The following is a 21341-nucleotide window of genomic DNA, read 5'->3' on the forward strand; positions in this document are numbered from 1 at the left end:
TAACTTCAGGTGAACACATTGTCAGGTCATTATGGTCAAGCACTTGTTTCAAAGTCCAGTAACAATTTAAATTCCTGTCAGAAATGTTACCTCAGTTTTAAAGCATGACATTAATGGAATAAATCAGATAAGAATGATAAAGATGATCACTGCATTGTGGCAATGTGGGTAACAAATTCACTCTTGTGAAATTTACAGGAAAAAAATCACTCTTAAAATTAGAGTCCAGTTATTTATCATTGACATATAAAGTTTGTACTGCAGAGCATTTGCATCTCAGAGAAAAAAAAAAGTGAGGTAGATCAGCTGGTTAAATGACATTGCAGCAACAGCCTCTCACTCAATGTCGGCAAAACCAAGGAATCAGAAAGGGGAACTTGGGAGAACACACACCAGCCCTCAATAAGGGGTCAGCTAAGCAGCTTCAAGTTTGTATTTATATTCTATTTAGAGATAGTAACAGGCCCTTCCATCCCAGTGAGCCCATGCTGCTCAATTACATTGGTGTGACCAAGTAAGCTATTAACCCATATGCCTTTGGAATGTGGGAGGAAACTCGAGTACTTGGAAAAAACCAATGTGGTCATGGGGAGAACAAACTTCTTACAAACAGAGCAGAATTGAACTGGCCCTATAGTAGTGTAATGCTAAATGCCACACTACTGGTTCCTGGGCATCAATATCTTGGAGGATCTGCTCTGTGCCAACACATTGATACAATCATGAGGAAACTACGGAGCAGCCAGCTACTTTGTTTGAAGTTTGAGGGGATACAGTTTGTCACCAAAGACTTGTATGACTACAGATGTATGGTGGAGGTGGTTCTGTACACCACAGCCTGGTATGAAGGCTCCAATGCACAGGATTGAAATAGGTTAAAGAGGGTTGTAGACTCAGCCAGTTGCATCAGAGGTATAACTCTCCCTGCCATTGAGGACATCTTCAAAAGGCAATGCCCCAAGAAAGTCACATCCACCTCCACCATCTGGAACACACCCTTTTTGTGTTACCAATGGGGAGGAGGTATAGAAGCTCAATGACCCACATTCAACGTTTTCAGAATAGCCTCTTTCTATTCTGCTATCAGATTTTTAAGATCAGAATCAGGTTTATTAACACCAGCATGTGGCCATGAAAATTTTTTAACTTAGCAGCAGCAGTATAATGCAATACATGATAATATAGAAAGCAAAAATAAGTACATCAATTATAGAAAGTATATACTTGTATATTAAATAGTTAACTTAAAAAGTGTAACACAGAAATAATATTTTAAAAGGTGAGGTAGAGTTCATCGGTTCAATATCCATTTAGGAATTGGATGACAGAGGTGAAGAAGCTGTTCCCAAATCGTTGATTGCGTGCCTTCAAGCTTCTGTACCTCCTTTCTGACAGCAACGACGAGAAGAGGGCACGTTCTGGGTGATGAGAGTCCTTCGTAATGGACAGCACCTTTCTGAGGCACTGTTCCTTCAAAATGGACGCTAGTACCCAAGATGGAGCTGACTAATTTTACAACTTTCTATAGCTTATTTCAGTCCTGTGTAGCAGCCCCCGGCACCGCCCCCCCCAACCACACCAGACAGTTTTGCAGCCTGTCAAAATGCACTCCATGGTACATCTATAGAAGTTGAGAGTTTTGGATGACAAAACAAATCTCTTCAAACTTCTAATGAAATATAGCTGGAGCCATGCTGCACCGCTATGTTAGGACCAGGTTAGATCCTCAGAGACTTTGACAACCAGGAACTTGAAATTGCTCACTCTCTCAACTTCTGATCTCTTTGAAGATTGCCTTGTGCTCTCTCCTCTTACTCTTCCTATAGCCCACTATCAACTCTTTAGTCTTGACATCGAGTGTGAAGTTGTTGCTGTGACATCACTCAACTCGCTCTTGTGTACCCTTTCATCTCTATCTGAGATTCTAGCTACAATCCAGTCCATGAATACTACCTCATTTACCATTTGCACTATTAATTTAGTTATTTATAGTCATTTTCATCCCTTGTACTGGCAAAATGCCAGTAATAATAATCCTAATTCTGAGCAACCCCATGATGTATGGGTCACTTGTGTTGCACTGGAGCATACAAGAAGTTTCCAAACTTTATCAACTCAGTTTGGTAAATAAAGATCAGCATAATCTAGAATATAATGCAGATTGAAAAATTGCAGATTCCTCACTTTGCACCACCAGCATTAGAATTGCGATTAGTCCTTCTTGAAATCAAGAAATGGAATTGTAAAATTAAGGCACAAAAAAATCTGTAACAAATTGCTATCAAACACAAAATACTCAGTTCAGCATTACTGTGACATTTACAGACAAAGGACCAAGGCAAACATGCCATGAAAATTCCTTTTGCATCATTAACAATTTCCATGAATCTGCCCAGATTTCTTCAAAATTGTTATTTATCCAATGATACACAATAAATATCTACATATGCGTTTAAGTAGCATGACATTGGGAGGGGGAAAAAAATCATGATTTCAGTAAATATCTCAAAAGTCCTTTGAATCCACTCAATTATAATGGAAAGAATGGAGGATATCTTGTGAATACATATGTGAATTCTGTAATGGTTGTTGAACATTACTTTCATTGCAATGATTCTACTCAATGCCTGCTATACAAATGGATCTCCAAAATATTTTAAACAACCATTATAAAAGAAGTTATCCATCAATGAAATATCAGTGGAAATTCCCAAATGCTCTCGAGCTTGAGGGTGACCCATCTTAAATCATAATCCTGTCACTGAAAACCCATAGTTTTCCACCACTTAACATTGGGTAGGGATTTGGACAAAAAGATGAAAAAACAGACTGTGAACCATTTCAAAATGACAATACTGTTGATTGAGGGAGGGGCCCTTGCTATAGTTTATAGTCCCAAATGCAAGAAGGCAGTGTGTTTCACAGGTGCTATTACAGTAACCTAAGCAACTACTTACAGGTCCTGACGAAGGGTCTCGGCCCGAAACGTCGACAGCGCTTCTTCCTATAGATGCTGCCTAGCCTGCTGTGTGTGTTGTTACCTACAGGTTTGTAAGGTTTCTCTGACAAATGCACATTGCCACAATGAGGTGAGGAATACGTGTTGAGAGCTCCAGATGAGGAGTCAATGAGACTGATTAAGTCCTGAATAGGTGTCAAGGTGAAGGCTATTAGAGCTACATTTATCCATACAATTGGAGAACATTTCACTGCATTCCTGAACTGGGCCTTATAGATGGTAGAAAAAAAGTTTACTTGGGAATCAGGAAATAAACTACTCCCTACAGAATGAATGTTAAGGGACTTGGCAAGGGTGACGCTGAAGTGCATCCAATTAATGACTTCCAATAATTAACAATAACTTACAACAGTTCGTCTTTCAATTGGAAAAACACTTCAAAAGTGTAGCACGTGAAGTAAAATAATGTTCATGAAACACATCACAAAAATGCAAACAAAGAAATGATTTCAACCCATCTTCTAATTACAAAGTCTAAGAGGATGAAATGGAATGTATAGAATTTAATAAAACTAACATACAGTATTAAAATTGGCAGTTTATGATTTTCAGGCAAAGTAGTTTCCATTTATAAACAAAATCATCCATTTCATACAAATTACTAAATCAGGTGTGTACAGCATAAAAGCTGTTTGCCCCATAACTTCTGTGCTTAAGAAATTCAATTTACCCTGAAACTTTTATTCTAACATTTTCCTTTGCCTACAAAAGTGTCCAATTTCATTGAAAAGGTTCAACCAGCCCTACCTGGTAAAGCCTTTTAGATGTTATTGCACAATGAGCCTAGGTTCTCCTGGTTGTGTTAGAAAACCTTGGTTTTCACATGTTTGCAGGCAGCATCTATAAGGAGAAGCACTGTCGACGTTTCGGGCTGAGACCCTTCGTCATGACGTGGCTGCATTTACAATGGGTACATGTTCTGTATTAGCACCAGATCATCAGCTATAGATAGAAATTAAAGCTATTGGGAAGGTACACTGTTTTTCACAATAAGAGCATTTTGTTTAATCTGATAACAAGGGAGATCCATGTGCAGAATAAACAACTAATCCAAAACACACTGGAGATCTGTTCATCCTCCTTCCTCTAGGACCCACAGCATAACACTAGGTAATACTTGCAGGGCAGTAGGCAGAGTTACTGGTATCCAAAACAGATGCACTGGAAGTGGTATGGGAAGAGGAGATTGTTGAGGTGGGCTGTTAGGAAATTATGAGTGGGAAAAAGGTGAGAGAGAACAAAGAACAGAGCAAAAGATTAATGGGGTGAAAGAATGAGGGGAGAAAAACAAGAATCTGAAGCTCACATCATAGGGATGATAGAAGTGCAATCAAATTAGGATGTCATTATATGGAAAATGGTAGGTAGCTGAGGACTTGACAGAGACTTACGGATTCCATTTGATAGTTTCCAGAAACAAGGATATACTGCAGGTTGGTGAATGGCACCCTTGCCTTCAATGGTCAGGGCATAGAATATAAAAGTTGGTGTTGCAATTTGACAAAACATTGGCTTGACTACTTGCAAAAATTGTTTTATTTCTGGTCACTGCACATTTGGAAGCATGTGTTTTGCTGAAGAGTACAGAGGAGAGATTCATCAGGCTGCTGTATGGATTAGAGGAGTTTGGATATGGTGTTTGGTGGGGGGAGAGAGCAATTAGATAGGCTGGGTCTAGAGAAAAAGAGGCCGAGAGAGCCTATCAGTTATACAAATTAATAAAAATGAGGCACAGAGAAGGTAGATAGTGAGTTCTTTCCTCTGCCCACTCCTCACAGTAGGCGTAACAAAACAAGAGGGCATTGGCTTATGCTGAAGGAAGAGTTTTAAAGGGGATTTTTTTAAAAAAAAATAAGCAGCCTGGTTGATATCTTTGGGAACTGATGCATTGACTTTTTATATATTTGCATATGTATTTGAAATATGGCCACAATATCCAATCCCAGGGATTTAGTGATAATCTCATTCAACTGAAGAAAACAATTTACTAGTTCAAACTGAAAAACTGTTTTGATAAGGGTCCAATGTCATTGTACATTATGACAAACTAAATAGGTGACCCAGCTCCCACTATACGTTGTTAAATCCAGTTGTTCTGTCATGTGCCATTCTCTCAGGTCCTCAAAACAAAATATTCTAGCAAAATATAGTGTCTGAAATCTATCGCATAAACACTAGGGGTGAGCTTAACGTTGTGTCAGAAATCAGAATAAGAACAGTCCCAATGTAAAAGCTAAAAACCCACACCCAGCATAAGTAAAATTTTCTAATGTCAATCTTCAAATTAGTCAAAAACTGCAGAGACCAAAACCTCAAGTAATGACAATTAAAAAATGAATAGCAGAAGAGTCAAAGTATGGTAATTCTTTCTCCCCACACTCATTTACCATAGTACACAAATAGGTGTGGCCTCAACTAACCATAAAGCAATTCATTTTGTTTTGATACAGTAGAGAGCATTATGTATACAAAATGTAGTGAAATATATTCCTATTACTTATTAGAAAAGAGCATGATTACCAAGGTTGTCCACAATGTTAGCAAAGGAACTAAAATATCTTTGATGTACTGATGTTGCTGCTATTAAAATGTTGCAAAGTGTAAAATATATGATCAACTAACTGGAATATAAATATGCCAATAATTCTTACGTTGTTGGTATAATGACTTTTCAAAAACATTGGCTAAAGAAATATATTACTCAAGATTTCTTACATACAATGTGAAAGACACAAATTACACCATTAGACAACAAAGAATTTATGCAAATTTGAAGTTGAATTAGTGGCAGTACTTACTCAATTTTGAATGCTTCTTACTAAATGAACTTTGAACATACAGCAATCAAACAATCTGCACCATTTACAAAAATGGGAGAAGCATACAACAAAGCCAGCCATGTTTCCTGTACTTCTATATCTTTAACTGGAGAACTAGTTCCTACACAAACTGTAATGGCTCACTAAAAATTACAATTACACATCTGTGTTTGCAGTTTCCACCAATCGGGGATTCCTCAAAGAAAGCTGGAAAAATAGTAGGTATAAACCAGGAGGCAGCTCAAAATGTTGACAGGAAATCTGTCAGGAAAAAAATCTTTGTTAAATACAGAGTGGCAGAATAGAAAAATAGGCAGGGTTATGGAACAATTCAACAGTTAGCACCTAATCTGACATTCAGTACATAGCCTACAGGGGGTGAGGAGAGGGGTTGAGAAAGAAGTCTGATTCACCCACATACTACTCAAAGTAAAACTAATAAAAAAAGTTTACCATCAATTTTTCTTATTGAAAGCTATGTTTCAAAATTCTGCCACTTTATAACTAAGCTTCAAATCATAAAAAAATTGAATTGTGAATTATTTAGCATGTTTCCTCAAATAACTCAGTTCACATTTAACAGAAGCTAAACTATTTAGGTGTCAATATCCAAGGTAGCGTGCCAATATTCTACAGGATTCAAAGCAATTACTTCACAGAGAGATACTGAAGTACCCACCCTGCCTACTCAATAAAAATACTCCATTGAAATTACATACCAATTTCAACATTAAATTCATATTTCCCCATCTCAAACTTTTAGATCTTTCAAGAGTGGATTAACAAACTGAAAAAATATTGAACTAATTCAATGGCTTAAAAGCAGGAAACAGTCTTTAATTTTATTTTCCTGGCCTTTTGTCACAACTCATTTATCACATATTTCTTAAGTGTCTGATTACTCAACTAGTTAGTTTCTACCCCCACCCAATACTGTGACAGCAGCAGTACAACTAACCAAGTGTGACATAGCCAGGGGTTGAAGGATGAAATAAAAATACCCAAGGCTATCAGCCTTCTATATCAAGTTGTTAAGCTTCTGGAACCCCTCTTGTCAATTCAATCCTGGATTCACCACATATGTGCTAAGAAATCACATTCAAGTGTGGGAATTCTCTTTCATGCCTTCCTCAAAAGCAACCAAATTATTTTTTTCCAATGTGTCCAGGGATTCATATTTTAGGGGAGTTGAAAGCCACTGCAAGGTCAAAAGGTGGGCGTAATTGTAGAACTATATAGCTTTTAGTCAATGGAATACAGGAACTTGCACAGGGCAGAAAGAAAACAAGAACTGCAGAATTGTGGGTGTGAAGTGCAAAGAACTGAGAACTTTGAACTAGTGCACCAACCAATTCACAAGTTTGTATAAATTCAGTATATTCAATACATTCAATGTGGACACAAGGGATTACATTTATATTGAAGTATTTCAATACAGAAACAAATATAACTGGAGGACACTAACAGGATGATGGAGTACAGTAAAACCACAAATTAAAATGTGTGCAAAATTGCATTGCTAGTATTATTCTACCCATCAGGATTGCTAGTATTAAATATTATGCTAAGTAGATAAGAATTCACATTAGTCTCTACACTATTATGTTCTGAAAGCCAAATGAAATTGGATTTGAACAGTTCAGGTTCTCTCAATCATGGATTTGAAAATTTTAACTTCAGTTTCTTAAAATATTTGGCAATAAAATAGCATCAATAAAAATGACTGAGAGACTGGGCTAAACACTTAACTCATTCATTAACATCCTCATGTAAGGAAAACCGGTGTCCAAGGGCCTACATAGCTCTGCTCTCAAACAAATATTATTGATATTTAATTCTGGGTGCAAACCTGGAAACCTGCTTAGATTTTTGTTTCAAAAATACATTCTTAGGGTAATTGGCATCCTTGCATCTGGCAAATTAATGAAGTTCAAAAATTATCTTGATTTGACCAATTAAGGCTTGCCAGCCATCATCTTTCTGTGACTCTGAAACATCACTAGACACATTTACACCATACAATTTTTCCACTTGAGCAATTAAACACAAACACAAGAGGTTCTGCAGATGCTGGAAATCACACACAAAATGCTGGAGGAGCTCAGCAGGTTGGGAAGTATCTATGGAGAGGAATAAGTAGTTAATATTTCAGGCTGAGACCCTTCATTAGGACTGGAAAGTCCATTCTTCCCCCTTTCTTCCCAATTAAAAAAGACTTACTCAATCACAATGATAATAGATATTCCAAAGTAAGTGCAACAACCAAACAAGTAACTCTGGTGAGTGGTCAGTAGCATAACACAGCGAAGTTTAAATACTATATGATAAACTGGTAAATATTTCTAGATTTAGCACAGACATGAATTCCAATATCTTTAAAAATATTACGTATCTCGTTCAGGTTTGAAGTTGGAAGCTCATTAAGGAGGCAAACTGATCAAAACCTAAGCCAAGCAGAGCTGACTTTTTAACACCAGCTGTGCTTTAAACAGATATGCTGCAAACATCTCAAACTTCCTTGCATTCCACATTCCAAGGACAGCATCATTTCTGCTGAACTGCATTGTAACAATAAACTGGAAATACTGTTAATATACTGGAAAAACATGAACACTGTATCTATTCTTCCTGCTGACACTGCCTTCAACTTTGAGGTCAGTCCTAAAACTTTATCATCAAAAATATTCACCCAAAAAAATGTCCAAAAAGATTGCTGGCTGCAAATTGAAGCCAGAAATAGCACCAGAACTCCAGCAATGATTAATCACAGGTACGCTTACAGATACAAAATTGTTGGCAAAATAGACACATTGCTAAACTATGCATGACATATCTTCGGTAACCAACTGGCTTTGTTCATATTCACACTAGATTTTGGAGTACGTACAAAGAAAAAAATCTAGGTTAATATGCTAACATTTGAATGGGGGTGCAGGGAGGCAGCACAACAAGGTTGGCGGTACTTTTCTTCAGATGAAGCATGAAGCCAAAGCTATATTTACTCTGTCAGATGGATGCAAAAGATCCATTGTAATATCTTAGGGGAAGTTCTCCTAGTGAACTCATCCTTCCATCAATATCACTAAAGTGGATTAGCTGGTCATTGACAAACTGATGCTTGTGGGGTTCAGCCAGGTTCCCCTATGTCACAACTGCAACTTGCTAATTCAGGTAACTGCTGATTAATCATCTGCTTCTCATGTACCAAGTTTGGATAACACTCCAATTACTTGGTTTGTAACTGAGAGAGCAAAGAAATTACTGCCTTCGTCAATATGAAGTGCACTCCCTGGTCAGTGAAGGATGCCCGCAGTGTAGGGTATACAAGGTAGACTGCAAATAGTTGATTAAAAGATCACTGAACTATACATGATGTGCTTTTGAATTTTTGTAATATTTACTTTTAAAATTTTGTATCATTCTAATTTCACCTAAACTCACAGATGGATTATTTTCAAGCACTTGCGTTTACGATATTCTCAAAATAAGCAAATTTAAAACACAAGATGTAGTTCCATATTATTTGCCTCAGCTTCCAATATACAACATCAAGAATGACATCCATCAATGTACATCAATCTAAGGAGCCGCACAGGAGGCTGCTTAGCAAGATAAGAGCTTATGGAATGACAGGGAAGTTACTAGCATGGGTGGAGTATTGGCTGATGCGCGGCAGAAAATAGAGTGGGAATAAAGGGATCCCATTCTGGCTGGCTGCCAGTTACCAGTGGAGTTCCACAGGGGTCAGTGTTGGGACTGTTGCTTTTAATGATGTATGTCAATACTTTGGTCTATGGGATTAATGGATTTTTGGCTAAATTTGCCAATGATACAAAGATAGGTGGAGGAGCGGGTAGTGTTAAGGAAACAGAGCCTGCACAGAGACTTAGATAGTTTAGGGGAATGGGCAAAAAAATGGCAAATGAAATACAATGTTGGAAAGTGTATGATCATGCACTTTGGTGGAAGAAGTAAATGGGCAGACTATTATTTAGATGGGGAGAGAATTCAAAATGCAGAGATGCAAAGGGACCTGAGAGTTCTTGTGCAGGATAAAGGTTAACCTCCAGGTTGAGTCAGTGGTGAAGAAGGTGTTTGCAATGTTGACATTCATTCTTAAGGATATAGAAAGAGCAGGGATGTGATGCTGAGGCTCGCTAAGGCACTTGTGAGACCACACTTAGAGTACTGTGTGCAGTTTTGGGCTCTTTACTTTAGAAAGGATATACTGACTGATATACTGGAGAGGGTTCAGAGAAGATTCATGAGAATGATTCCAGAAGTGAAAGGGTTACTGTATAAGGAATGTCTGGCAGCTCTTGGGCTGTATTCCCTGGAGTTCAGGAGAATGAGGGGGGAATCTCACATAAACATTCCGAATGTTAAAAGGCCTGAACAGATTAGATACGGCAAAGTTATTTCCCATGGTAAGGGAGTCTGGGACAAGAGGGCACGACTTCAGGACTGAAGGACGTCCATTTAGAACTGAGATGCAGAGAGATTACTTTAATCAGAGGGTGGTAAATCTGTGGAGTTTGTTGTCATGTGCGGCAATGGAGACCATGTAACTGGGTGCATTTAAGGCAGAGCTAAGAAAGGTTCTTGATTAGCCAGGGCATCAAAGGGTATGGGGAGAAAGCAGGGGAGTGGGGTTGACTGGAAGAATTGGATCAGCCCATGATTGAATGGCGGAGCAGACCCAATGGGCCAAATGACCTACTTCTGTTCCTATATCTTATGGTCTACTTTCTACTACCATATTAACGTTTAATTATTGTTTAATTCATAAACACAAGAGAGTCTGCAGATGCTGGAAACCCAGAGTAATGCTTACAAAATGCTGGAGGGGACCCATCAGGTCAGGCAGCATCTATGGAAGAGAACAAACAGTCAACAATTCAGAGAGAGCCTTCAGCAGGACTGGAAAGGAAGGGTGAAGAAGCCAGAAATTTCTGGCTTTCCAGTTCTGATGAAGGGATCTGTCTGAAACGTCAACTTTTTATTCCTCTCCATAGATGCTGCCTGATTTGCTGAGTTCCTCCAGAATTTTGTCTAGGTTAATGTTTAATTAATATCTGCAACTGTAATGTAGACATGAACCATATCAAATACACTTGACAACATAATATTTCAAAATATTGTAAGTCAAATAAACATACAGGAAATCATTGACGAACTAAGAAAGGTTTTTGATTTTTGTCTTTCCTTTTGGTTCAGGCGTTCCCATACACATTACCAATTTTTCTCATCCAGACATAACTTCTTAGCAATATCAGTTCCCACAAGCAAACAGGAAACTACCTCTATTGATCATTACAGCTGTTGCAAGTTATCAGATAGCTTCTTCAAAATGTAGTAATAGAAAAAAAACTTTCATCCAAATAAATATTCAAATTATATTCACTCCATTCCTTTCTCAACTGCAGAACTGAATTGAATACTTAACCCAAAATAAGTTTTGAACCACGACTCCATGCATCCGATGGGTGAACCTACCCCTCCTTATTACCTCTGAAGAATTATTCCAGAGCACTCCTAGCCAGCCCCTTTTGATCTACCATACTATACCAAGTCTATACGTATATTTAAGGCAGATGTTGATAGATTCTTGATTGGTCAGGGCATGAAGGAATACGGGGAGAAGGCAGGAGATTGGGGCTGAGAGGAACCATGGATCAGCCATGATAAAATGGCAGAGCAGATTTGATGGGCCAAATGGCCTAATTCTACTCCTATACCTTATGGTCTTATGAAATGAGGTCAAGTAACAATCTACTATCCATGTGCTAATCCATATCCAATTTTGTTCATCCTGGGCATCACTGACATGTATCAAGTCCTGGTTCATTCCAAATCCCTCTAAAATCTAGAGCCTCCCTCTGCATTGAAATCCTCTAGTTCTTCAACACTCAGACGTATTCCTATAATGCTAGCCTCCTGATCAAGCCCAAATTCAAACTCAGAAGCCATGCTTTCTGTGGTCAAAACCCTAAATTTAAGTTCCTTCGTTAAGCATTTTCATGTACTGCTTCCTTTACAATGTTTCTTAAAATCTACCTCTCCAACCAAACAACCTGTCATCTTCTGCAACATATGGTACTGTGTCAAATCTGATTTGAAAACATGTCGGGAGCTACCTTGGTATGAAAAGCTGATACTGCCACCACCTGTAGATAACAAGTATAATCTAACATGGTGCTTAAAGACACAAGCCAATCATGATACATGTTTGGTTATGACTATATGCAAATAGATGGTGTGGGACTACTGTTTTCAAACCACCCCTCATTTTGAGATAGGGAAAATAGATGTAGTGGAATTTGCCCAGAAATCTTGTGTGCAGAAGCTAATAGAAATGCCAAAAATTAAAATGGAAGCTCAGCAGCAATGAACCACTCTACTTTTAAACATCAAGAATGAATTGCAGGAAGAGTTACAGGTAAAAATGAAATTGGATGTTAAAGGAGTGAAGAAAGAGGGAAAAAATACACCTTGTATCAATTATTCTGCTGATATGCAGTATTTTTAACAGAAACAAATACATGTATTTCAACATTTGCTCTGTGATGGTCAAGAATAGACAAAGCACTAGAACTTCAAGTTATCTCAACACATACTAAATTTTGCACTGTAATAAGTTAACATTCTACAATGTATCATTGATAAATCCCAAGTCCCTCATGCATAGAATGGCAGCAACCATACAAATTTCCACTGTAAGTGGGGAAGAAAAACTTGTCTCCCCTCTGCACCAAAATGCTCAATTTTCTGAACAATCTATGGCCTCCACAAAAGGTGGTAGAAAACAGACCAGAAGGCTGGTCACCCTGTTTTGAGAAAGCAGGCAATTCTTACAGGAAGTATCAATGAAATTCAAACCAAAATTTCACAAACATTACTTTCAAAAAAAGGAGTTAAAGCTTTCCAACTTTCTTCTCCTATTGTTATCATACAACAGTTTGTTATCAAGCACAAATTATCCTTTTGTTGCAAAATCACAAGATTGAAATCAAACCTAATGATTTTCTATGCATGAAATGACCACTGCTTGAATACACCAGTTCCATCATGTTTGCTTTCTCCCTATCCATTATTAGAACCACATACTCGCTAGAGTTTTAAATAGCTTTACTCAACTTCACTCTCTACTTACTGCTACACAGTCCTAGTGCGTGTATTCAACAAGCTCATCCAAGACAGCTTTAAGCTGAGTTTAAGTAGAATTTTTAAAAAAGCTACTGAGTGAAACTCAACATATTGCTTAATGCCAATTTTCAGGACTAAATACTTAGTTTGCCATGCTCCGCCACACTCCAAATTATTGGATATTTCAACATCCCTCCTCAGAAAGGTGGTACCATAAAGACTGTAAATAAAATTTGATGACATATATAGTGCAAAGGAATTCCAATGAGAATCAAATGCCTTCTTTATATAGATGTAACCAAGATAAATGCCCATGTTCTGTTACATGTTAGAACAAAAATATTGAAATACTTTTTCAGAAGGTGTCATAAATAGTATTAAATCTACACTAATAGTGAGCAGCACTCGTGCCAAACCAAGTAATCAATCCTTAGGAATACCATTGGAGTCTTGTTTACTCCCAACTCTATATCAGGATGACCAAGGTATTATATGCAACAGTAAAGCTAATGAACACAATACATTATACTAGATCATATTCTAATTATGCTTAGAAGGACAACTGAACAAAAAACGTACTTCATGCCTAAGCAATATGCACCTAAAATGGTTCCTGGGTGGGTGGGATGGAAAGAAATCACACTGACTAGTTAATAGTTTAATCACAGCATAACACAAGACTCAGATGTTAAACTCTAACCAGCACAGTAAAAATGTAAAATTAGCATTCTACATTGATAAGGAGCTGATCAGAACAAAGCAGCAGCTTTCAAATTGCCCATGAACCAGGAAACAAATGTTTCAATGCCAATACAGCATGCACATAATTTTCTGAGATGAAGACAAACAGAACCCACCAAGAACTTGGATGCTCTCTGTTGTCTGCTGTACCTTATAAAAAAAGCCAAGATCTGCCAGCCACTCAGTGACAAACTTATTACTAATTCATATTCTTCAGCAAACTTTTTTTTGAAAAAAAGGTTGATAGGAACTTACAAGCATTTCTTTAAAATAACGTGTAGAGCTTAGGTTAAAGTGCAAGCACACCACAAAGAGGTAAAGAGAATATTAGCATTTGACCATAGCAAGTTTCACGTTTAAAAAAGTGAAGGTATCTACAAGATATATTTTTAAATATCTTCTATTATTTAAGGGTATATCATTCTGAAACATTTTTACCTGATGTTTTAGGCAATGAAGAGTCAAACTTTCAGCTGCATCTATGATTTGGTGGACTTTCAATTTAGAATGATCAATGCAGGCACTTCAATGTTGGTTTGGATTGCAATGAACAAAATACAGCAAATGAAACTGATTAAACATAACAGATTAATATTCAGTATACAGTCAAAACCCAGCTAAAATAATATTTGAATTAAAATAGAAAATATATTAAAATACTACATCAGGTACAATGTCAATGCATTTCCTTCTACCTTTCACACCACAAGCTCTCTCCCAGCTACTGATCCCATGTCAAAATTTCCTCAGGAATTTTTATTAGTCTACCAAAATTTGTCAAGGAATAAAAAAAAATCTCAAAGTCAATTCACAATGTGACAATCTTAGCCAGTTTCTCAGATGTTATGCCAGCAGTATCCCTAGACAAATAAGGAAAGAATCATTCAAAATTACAACTACAGGTCACAATGCAGTTATTCGTTTTGGCACTTTATATGGATGCTAGACAGGAAATGGTGACTGGCTGAGTATGCCACAAAGAAAAGAATGATTACTTAAGAGATATTGTTGTGAATGTTGCTTATAAAATCTTACCCCAACATGAACATTGAGAGAGAATAGCAGCCCTGAAGAATTAAATAAAGACAAGGAATTCATTGTAACTTATCTGAAACTAGAATAAAGGTTAGAAGACTACCAAATTCCTCAAGAATATTTTTGAAATAATTATATTATCCTATCATAGTGATGCCAATTAAATAAGTTTCTGTGAAACTTACAAGTAAAATTGTGTTACTAAGGACATACTAATTTCCAATGCATTATTCCAATTAAAGCTGAAAACCCATAGTAAAAAGAATATTGGATTCTGCACTTTTTATAGTTCTTGCCAGATTCAGATTACAGATTATGTGACAAACAACCCAGTGTAGAAAATTGCTGCACTAGAGGGATTTTAAAATGTGCTATAGTAGGCAATATCTAGTTAAGAGATCAAAAGGACAGAACAGAAGAGGAAGTTGGTATCAAGGAATCAAGGGAAGTATCAGTCATATTCATTTGTGATGCAAACAGATCTGAGGTGCTGCAAAACTGGTATTAAAATATTGTAGCAATTGCTGGTTCAGTGGTACTTAGTGCTGATTTGTTTTAAAAATATTTCCTGACAGCACTGCATTTGTTGCATTCACTTCTTATATCTATAACTACAAAAAAAGTGATAGCACTCAGCAAGTGAACAGAAAAATGTTTGGATAGAGTAATGTGCAAAGACTTTCCTTCACTCTTTTGTACATTATACAATAAGAGCCACATCAAAGAGGGTAACTAATGGGAACTATAAATTTTAATCACATAAGGTTTACTAGCAGCCCATATTCTATTAACACCCAAATGCCAGCTCCTGGAAGCCTCAAATGAAACTTTCATGAACTCAAGAACAGTGATCAAGAGGATTACATTGTAAGCATATCCACACATTCATGCAGTACAGTGGATGCAGAGGGTTAGCATTTTCTCATACGGTTAAATAATGCTGATACTCATTATGACTGGCTGCAGGATAAAATCGTTCTAATTAGATGAGTAGCATTTATAAAAAGATAATCTGAAAGAATGACTGCTGCATACTTACATAATACTCGAATATTTAGTTCAAAAATGTTTTCAGATCAGCTCAAACTCATAGGAAACTAAAATGGGTGGCTGAACAAGAATTCTGAACAAAATTCACTGCCACTATTCTTAAAATTGTAATTAAAAATGTTTGTAATTAGCTTTAAGATCTGGGACTTTTGACACAAAGGCCCAACTTACTGGCACATTTAATTTAGGAAAGAGAGGGTAATGTGAAACCGAATAGATTTATCTGGTTTTATATTGCTCAACGATAAAATGACTTCACAACTGATCTAACGTCTACAACTAAAACTGCTACTAGGCATTATGTGTTGAGTGTCACATATTCTTGTCCTTAAAAGTGTTAAGGCTGAATTTAAAAACACTACTTAACACTGCCTCACAGTAATTCACTCTTATTTGCATTTACATAGATAACCCTCAAGTGTTTTGCTAAACTACTAATGCACAATTAGAATAGGGAATTACTTGAGTTGTTGAATTAGTTCTAAATGCTATTACCAGTTTTTCTAAATTACAATATTTTGCATTTATGTTTCATTTCATGTAGAATTTTTTTTAAAGTATTTTAAACAATTTGTTTAATGGGCCTTTAATTCTTGTTCAACCTGTATGGAATTTGCATAACAGTCATTTCATCAAATGATATACATGGGTGGGGTTACTTCTAGTGTAAAAGGTATAAAAGTCCTATTGTATTATTTGCACAGAGCTAAAGTCAGAAATACAAGTGAGCAATCAAACCTTCCAAGTTTGACAGCTTGAACATTTATCAGCTACTGTTTCAATCTACTGGCAGCTAAAACACTGAATGGGCAGTTTAAAATACAAGAAAATAAGATTGACTGGAACAGTGCAAGGTGAACTAGTACAAAGTAGTAACATAGAGCGATCAACCTCCAACTTCCCACAAAAGAGATACGCCCCAACAAAACATGACATACCAAGACTGCTGAAGAGAAATAAAGACAAGCATGCAAGCTTCTAATTTAGGGAACTGTTTAAACCCAAAACTTTATGCGGTACAGGATGTATGTGTAATGCAAACATAAATGCTGTCTAATACTAGCAAAGGCACATCTACATTTTCAATAAGTGTATGAAGTCACCAAGGTCATAATCCACAAGCCCAACAGGCAGGCTGACATGCCTAATGTGAAGGACAGATGTGGCTTTTAATTTAACGGCAAAACACAGGAGGCTGCTTGTATATCAAAAACAGCTCTGAAAGGGTGGGAAAGAGCCTAGTAACCACTTCAACATACAAAGCAACCCACTAAAAAAGGCTACTGAACTAGATATTTCAAATTTCTCTGTTCTTTCATAAATACAAAGGTGACATCTTGGAGTTTTTCAAAAGCAAGATGCCTTAATAGTGTCCATTTTCAAATACAAGTCTACATCTGGTGTACATATATATATATATATATGTATGTTTGTTTATTTATTACACACACATGAATATACAAAAAGTGTTATATTCCCATAAAATGAAGGGCCATACTTTTGCCAGACTGGGTCCCGATTCCATACATTCCTCATCCTATTCCAAGACTCAACTACAATTTTAAAAAATCTTTGTGTATCAAGGAATTTGCTAGAAGTCACTGGAAACATAACGATTATTACCAAACCCTGTGCAGAACTACATCAAGACATTTTGCTTACTGGGCTGAATGAGAATACTACTTTCCAACTGAGAATATCTTACTTAGAAAGCACAGCTCTTGGATTGTAAAACACTTCTTCTCAGCAGGAAGTCGGGGTTTTATATTTACACTGAGCAGAAAAGAAACTAGGGTTAAAACAAGGCAGTTGGGTTTTGCTATATATTTGCTTTCTATGGCTTACAGAGAGATTAGAGTATTCTATACTGCAACCAAACAAAATGAGGACTTGTCACATCATGCATTACTTTGAACAATGAAAAACAAAAACAAATAGCAACTGAATTTTATTCTGGACCTTTAGGTTAACCTTTTTTTTTCCAGGGCTTCTGCAACAATGGTGTTGCTGTAATCATTATTCTGTCTATGAAGACATTCATTTCAACATGAAAGTAAACAAATGTAGCACTTCCTTGATCACTGAATCATACTGGGAAAAGTCTACAACTATCAGGGATTGGGGGAGGAAGAGAGGTTACAACCATTTGCACTGAGAGTGATTACAAATGTAGTTGAATACCAATAGAATTTATAGAATCTAATGAAATCCTGTTGATTCTGCATATGGCAGCACTACTTTAATATGAGACTGAGAAAATAAGGGGTCTAGAATTTCCCTCATTATACTTAAAAGGGGATTTAGAAACTAATGTCAGTAAAAAAATAAGGAAATGGAAAAAATTACAATTCTAGGGACAAAAGGTTTACTAATTTTATGTTACACATGACTAAACCCACAAGATAAAAACTGATTTTTTCAGTTCCTGGTCCATATTCTGACTACATTATTATACTTAAAACCTTTACAGCCATGTACAACCAAATAATTTATTTCAGTGGGATGTTTTCTGATACTAGTTGGTAGATTCTTTTGAGTAGCTTCCATTATATTTTGAATTGACATGGTTCTCTTAAAGTATTGCTATGGCATAAAGGATGCAAATTAATAGCTGAAGTGCATGCATTGCAAAACTTGTACATACATCAAGCAGGGAAAAGGTTTGGCATGACAAAACAGCTTTTATTTTAAAACCTAAAGCATCTTTGGAATAGACATTCAATGTTCTGGCTCCAAATACTAATGCAAACTGACACATCAGGTTGTTCTATGTTTAACTCAAAATGCACAAATATCATAATTTGCTAAATTTGTGGTTTTATTAAATAGCTCTAAAAGGATTTTAATGATTCTTTCATCTGTACTGCATGTATGTAGTCAGCAAACAAGTACAGTACTGAAATTTAAAACCACTGTTCCTAAAACAAGCACTTCCAATTAAACACATGGATAAAGCCAATTTTTTAAAGTACACAAAAAAAAATCAACCTTGAGACTTTTAAAAACACCCAAACCCTGAAGGAGACCTATCTGGTGCCAGTGACATTTGTTAAAAAAAGACTAGAAGTTCTAATCAAGGTTGTGAAAATAAGACCAACAAAAAAAAAACAAAATTACAACTTCTCTGGAATTTCCTGATTCCTCAGTTCAGGTGTCCCTTATCCCAAATTTGTGAACAATTGCTCAGCAACCTTGATTCTGGTCAATTAGTAACTAATTATTTCTCCAATCTATAATGAGGTCCCTTGGTTTTCAATGTAAGCCTCTTCCAGAGTGGAGAAAAAAGTTCCATTTTCTATCATATCTGTTATTTTGTACCATTCGTTATTGGAAAGGAAACATGGTCATTATAATTAACTGTTTAAAAGTGTTATGCTATTTCACACATCATAAAAAGTTTTTTTTTAAAAAGGCTGAAAATAAAACGCTCCACGGAAGTTATTCCCAGTGGCCAAGATTCAAAAGCAGTTTCTGTTCTTTTAAAACGGAACCAAGAATGCAACAAAAGCAATATGGAGATGCTTTTTCTTTCGCAATACGCTATCCAACTATTTTGCGAAGTTACATTAATTAGTTCTGCTCGGTATAAAGTACTATAAATACTTCCATGCATTTTAATCATTACGTTAAAAAATTACAGTACAGTTCAAAAGCGACTTTCAGCACACATGTCTAAACATGGCGTGAAGGCATTCAAGCTATTGTCATGTCATTGTGCTTGCTACCTTTTCTCCTAACACAACCCCCAACCATACCGTCATGGTATTAGTCAGCAAGTCACTGCCTGCTCCCACCAGATAAAGTCTAAATAACCTTCCATTTTCAACCGATTTCTTAGATACTATTCAACAGATACAGTACTTAAAAAAAGCGCCACTTAAAAGTTCCTTTAAAGATCTTCACAAGATAAGAGGTAGGCGGCCAACAGTCAACATAATGCTGGACCATGTGATCCCGGACTTGCTGATTAGAATAAAAACGAATGTTAAAAGCTACAATCTTCCCCCATGAACTGCCTCTGAAAATAAGATTGGGCGTTATTCTGATTGATTTTTCTACCCCCCCAAAAAATCCGATTACCCCATACATAAAGCAGATAATTTACAGTAATCGTCACCATATGACTCTGAAGACAATTAATAATAGGACATCCGTTGAGGTACCCCCCTTTAAAAAAATAAAAGTTATCCATTTGTATTTCCTCTATTGATCACTGTATACAATCTGCTCGTTCAGAAAACATCGTCCACTAAGGACACAAACGCAATCCAAACGAAACAAAAAGAAACTGACAGCGATCAATGAACTTTCATAATGACTAACAAGGCTCCCTCAGACCTTCAAGTCACAGTTCATTAATAAAACTCTCCTCGTTTTAAACTTAGTATTAACACAGCTTGGTCAAGCAATACCGCGAGAACTCCTATTCCTTTCCTATTACCAAAAAGAAGTTATTTTTGTTTATCTTTCTTCTATTGCACAATATATACTGTATATGTTATAGAAAGAAAGAAATCCTAGGGTTTTTTTTTGCGTAACCAAGTTCAGACTCCCTTGACTTTTTGTTGTTTGGAGTTCTTGCTGATGTATTTCTATACAGTAGCCGAATGAAATCCTCATTACAAGTAGACGGCGTTTCCAATTAAAGGTACTTACAAGAAAGAATAATCCCCACTTTATAACATTTAAAGATAAGTTTAAATGCAGCTATATATATTCGATTACAGCAACCCCCACAAAAAAAATCATACATACACACCGATCCCTGCCTTGACTGACCTGTTTCTCCTGTGTTGTTTGGACTCATTCCCTGAAGCCCTTTATTCCAAGCTATCTCATTATTTATTTACTCCGCTCCCCTCCTACCTTCCGCTGCCTGCGCTGCAGTTATTCGCTGCTCCCTTTGCCGTGTTATATTCCACCGATATCACTCCAGCGCTCGCACCGCCTCACTCACCCAACGCCTGGCATCACGTGTCCTTACCGCGCTCTCACGCCCAGCGCGCCGCCGACCATCCATCATGTGCGCGGGCGCGCTCTTCGATCTGTTTATGTGTGTGGATGTGTCTCACATTCCTGCTAGGCACTGCCCCAGTTTTTTGAGTGGCGAGGAAGGAAACATACTGATGCAGGAAGTGAGATGTATCAGGGATTAAATCATTATTTTATGCCCTCCTCTTCACTAGAATTTGTTTTGAAACTTTGGACTCTACAATCACATGAACATTGAAGTAACAAAGCTTTGTGTCATCAATCACTGAACTGTTTTCTCTGCATTTTCGCCACGGATTCTTTTGGAACGTTTATTTTTATGTTATAACTTTTAAATACAACTTTATTAGCTCTTCTACACAGATGTAGTGTATTTCAATAAGTATCCACAAATCGTTTTTAGTGCTTTCTTTCTCGCCAATTCCTGCACAACCGCAAAGGTGTGAAAATCTATGGAAATCCATCAGTCCAAGCAGTCTAGAAGAAACTTGGAAATTATTTCCAAAGAAAATTCACATAATGCTGATACCTTGCAGAGA

The 21341-nt window shown here is 36.8% G+C and overlaps 1 protein-coding gene across 3 annotated transcripts in view; it reads right to left on the reverse strand.

The window, feature by feature from the left end:
- Nucleotides 1–20849, reverse strand: part of znf217 (zinc finger protein 217) — a 61230-nt gene extending 40381 nt beyond the window's left edge. Inside the window, exon 1 of one of the 3 annotated variants that reach the window (XM_073061631.1) lies at nt 20768–20849. In XM_073061631.1, the coding sequence (XP_072917732.1) occupies nt 20768–20833 (66 nt within the window). In that variant the 5' untranslated portion in view covers nt 20834–20849. Of the gene's footprint in view, nt 1–20589 lie in introns of all 3 variants that reach the window. The other 2 variants (XM_073061633.1, XM_073061632.1) reach the window with 2 other exon arrangements.
- Between the last annotated feature and the right edge of the window lie 492 nt (nt 20850–21341).

This window comes from Hemitrygon akajei, chromosome 11 (assembly GCF_048418815.1).
Source record: "Hemitrygon akajei chromosome 11, sHemAka1.3, whole genome shotgun sequence".
NCBI lineage: Eukaryota > Metazoa > Chordata > Chondrichthyes > Myliobatiformes > Dasyatidae > Hemitrygon > Hemitrygon akajei.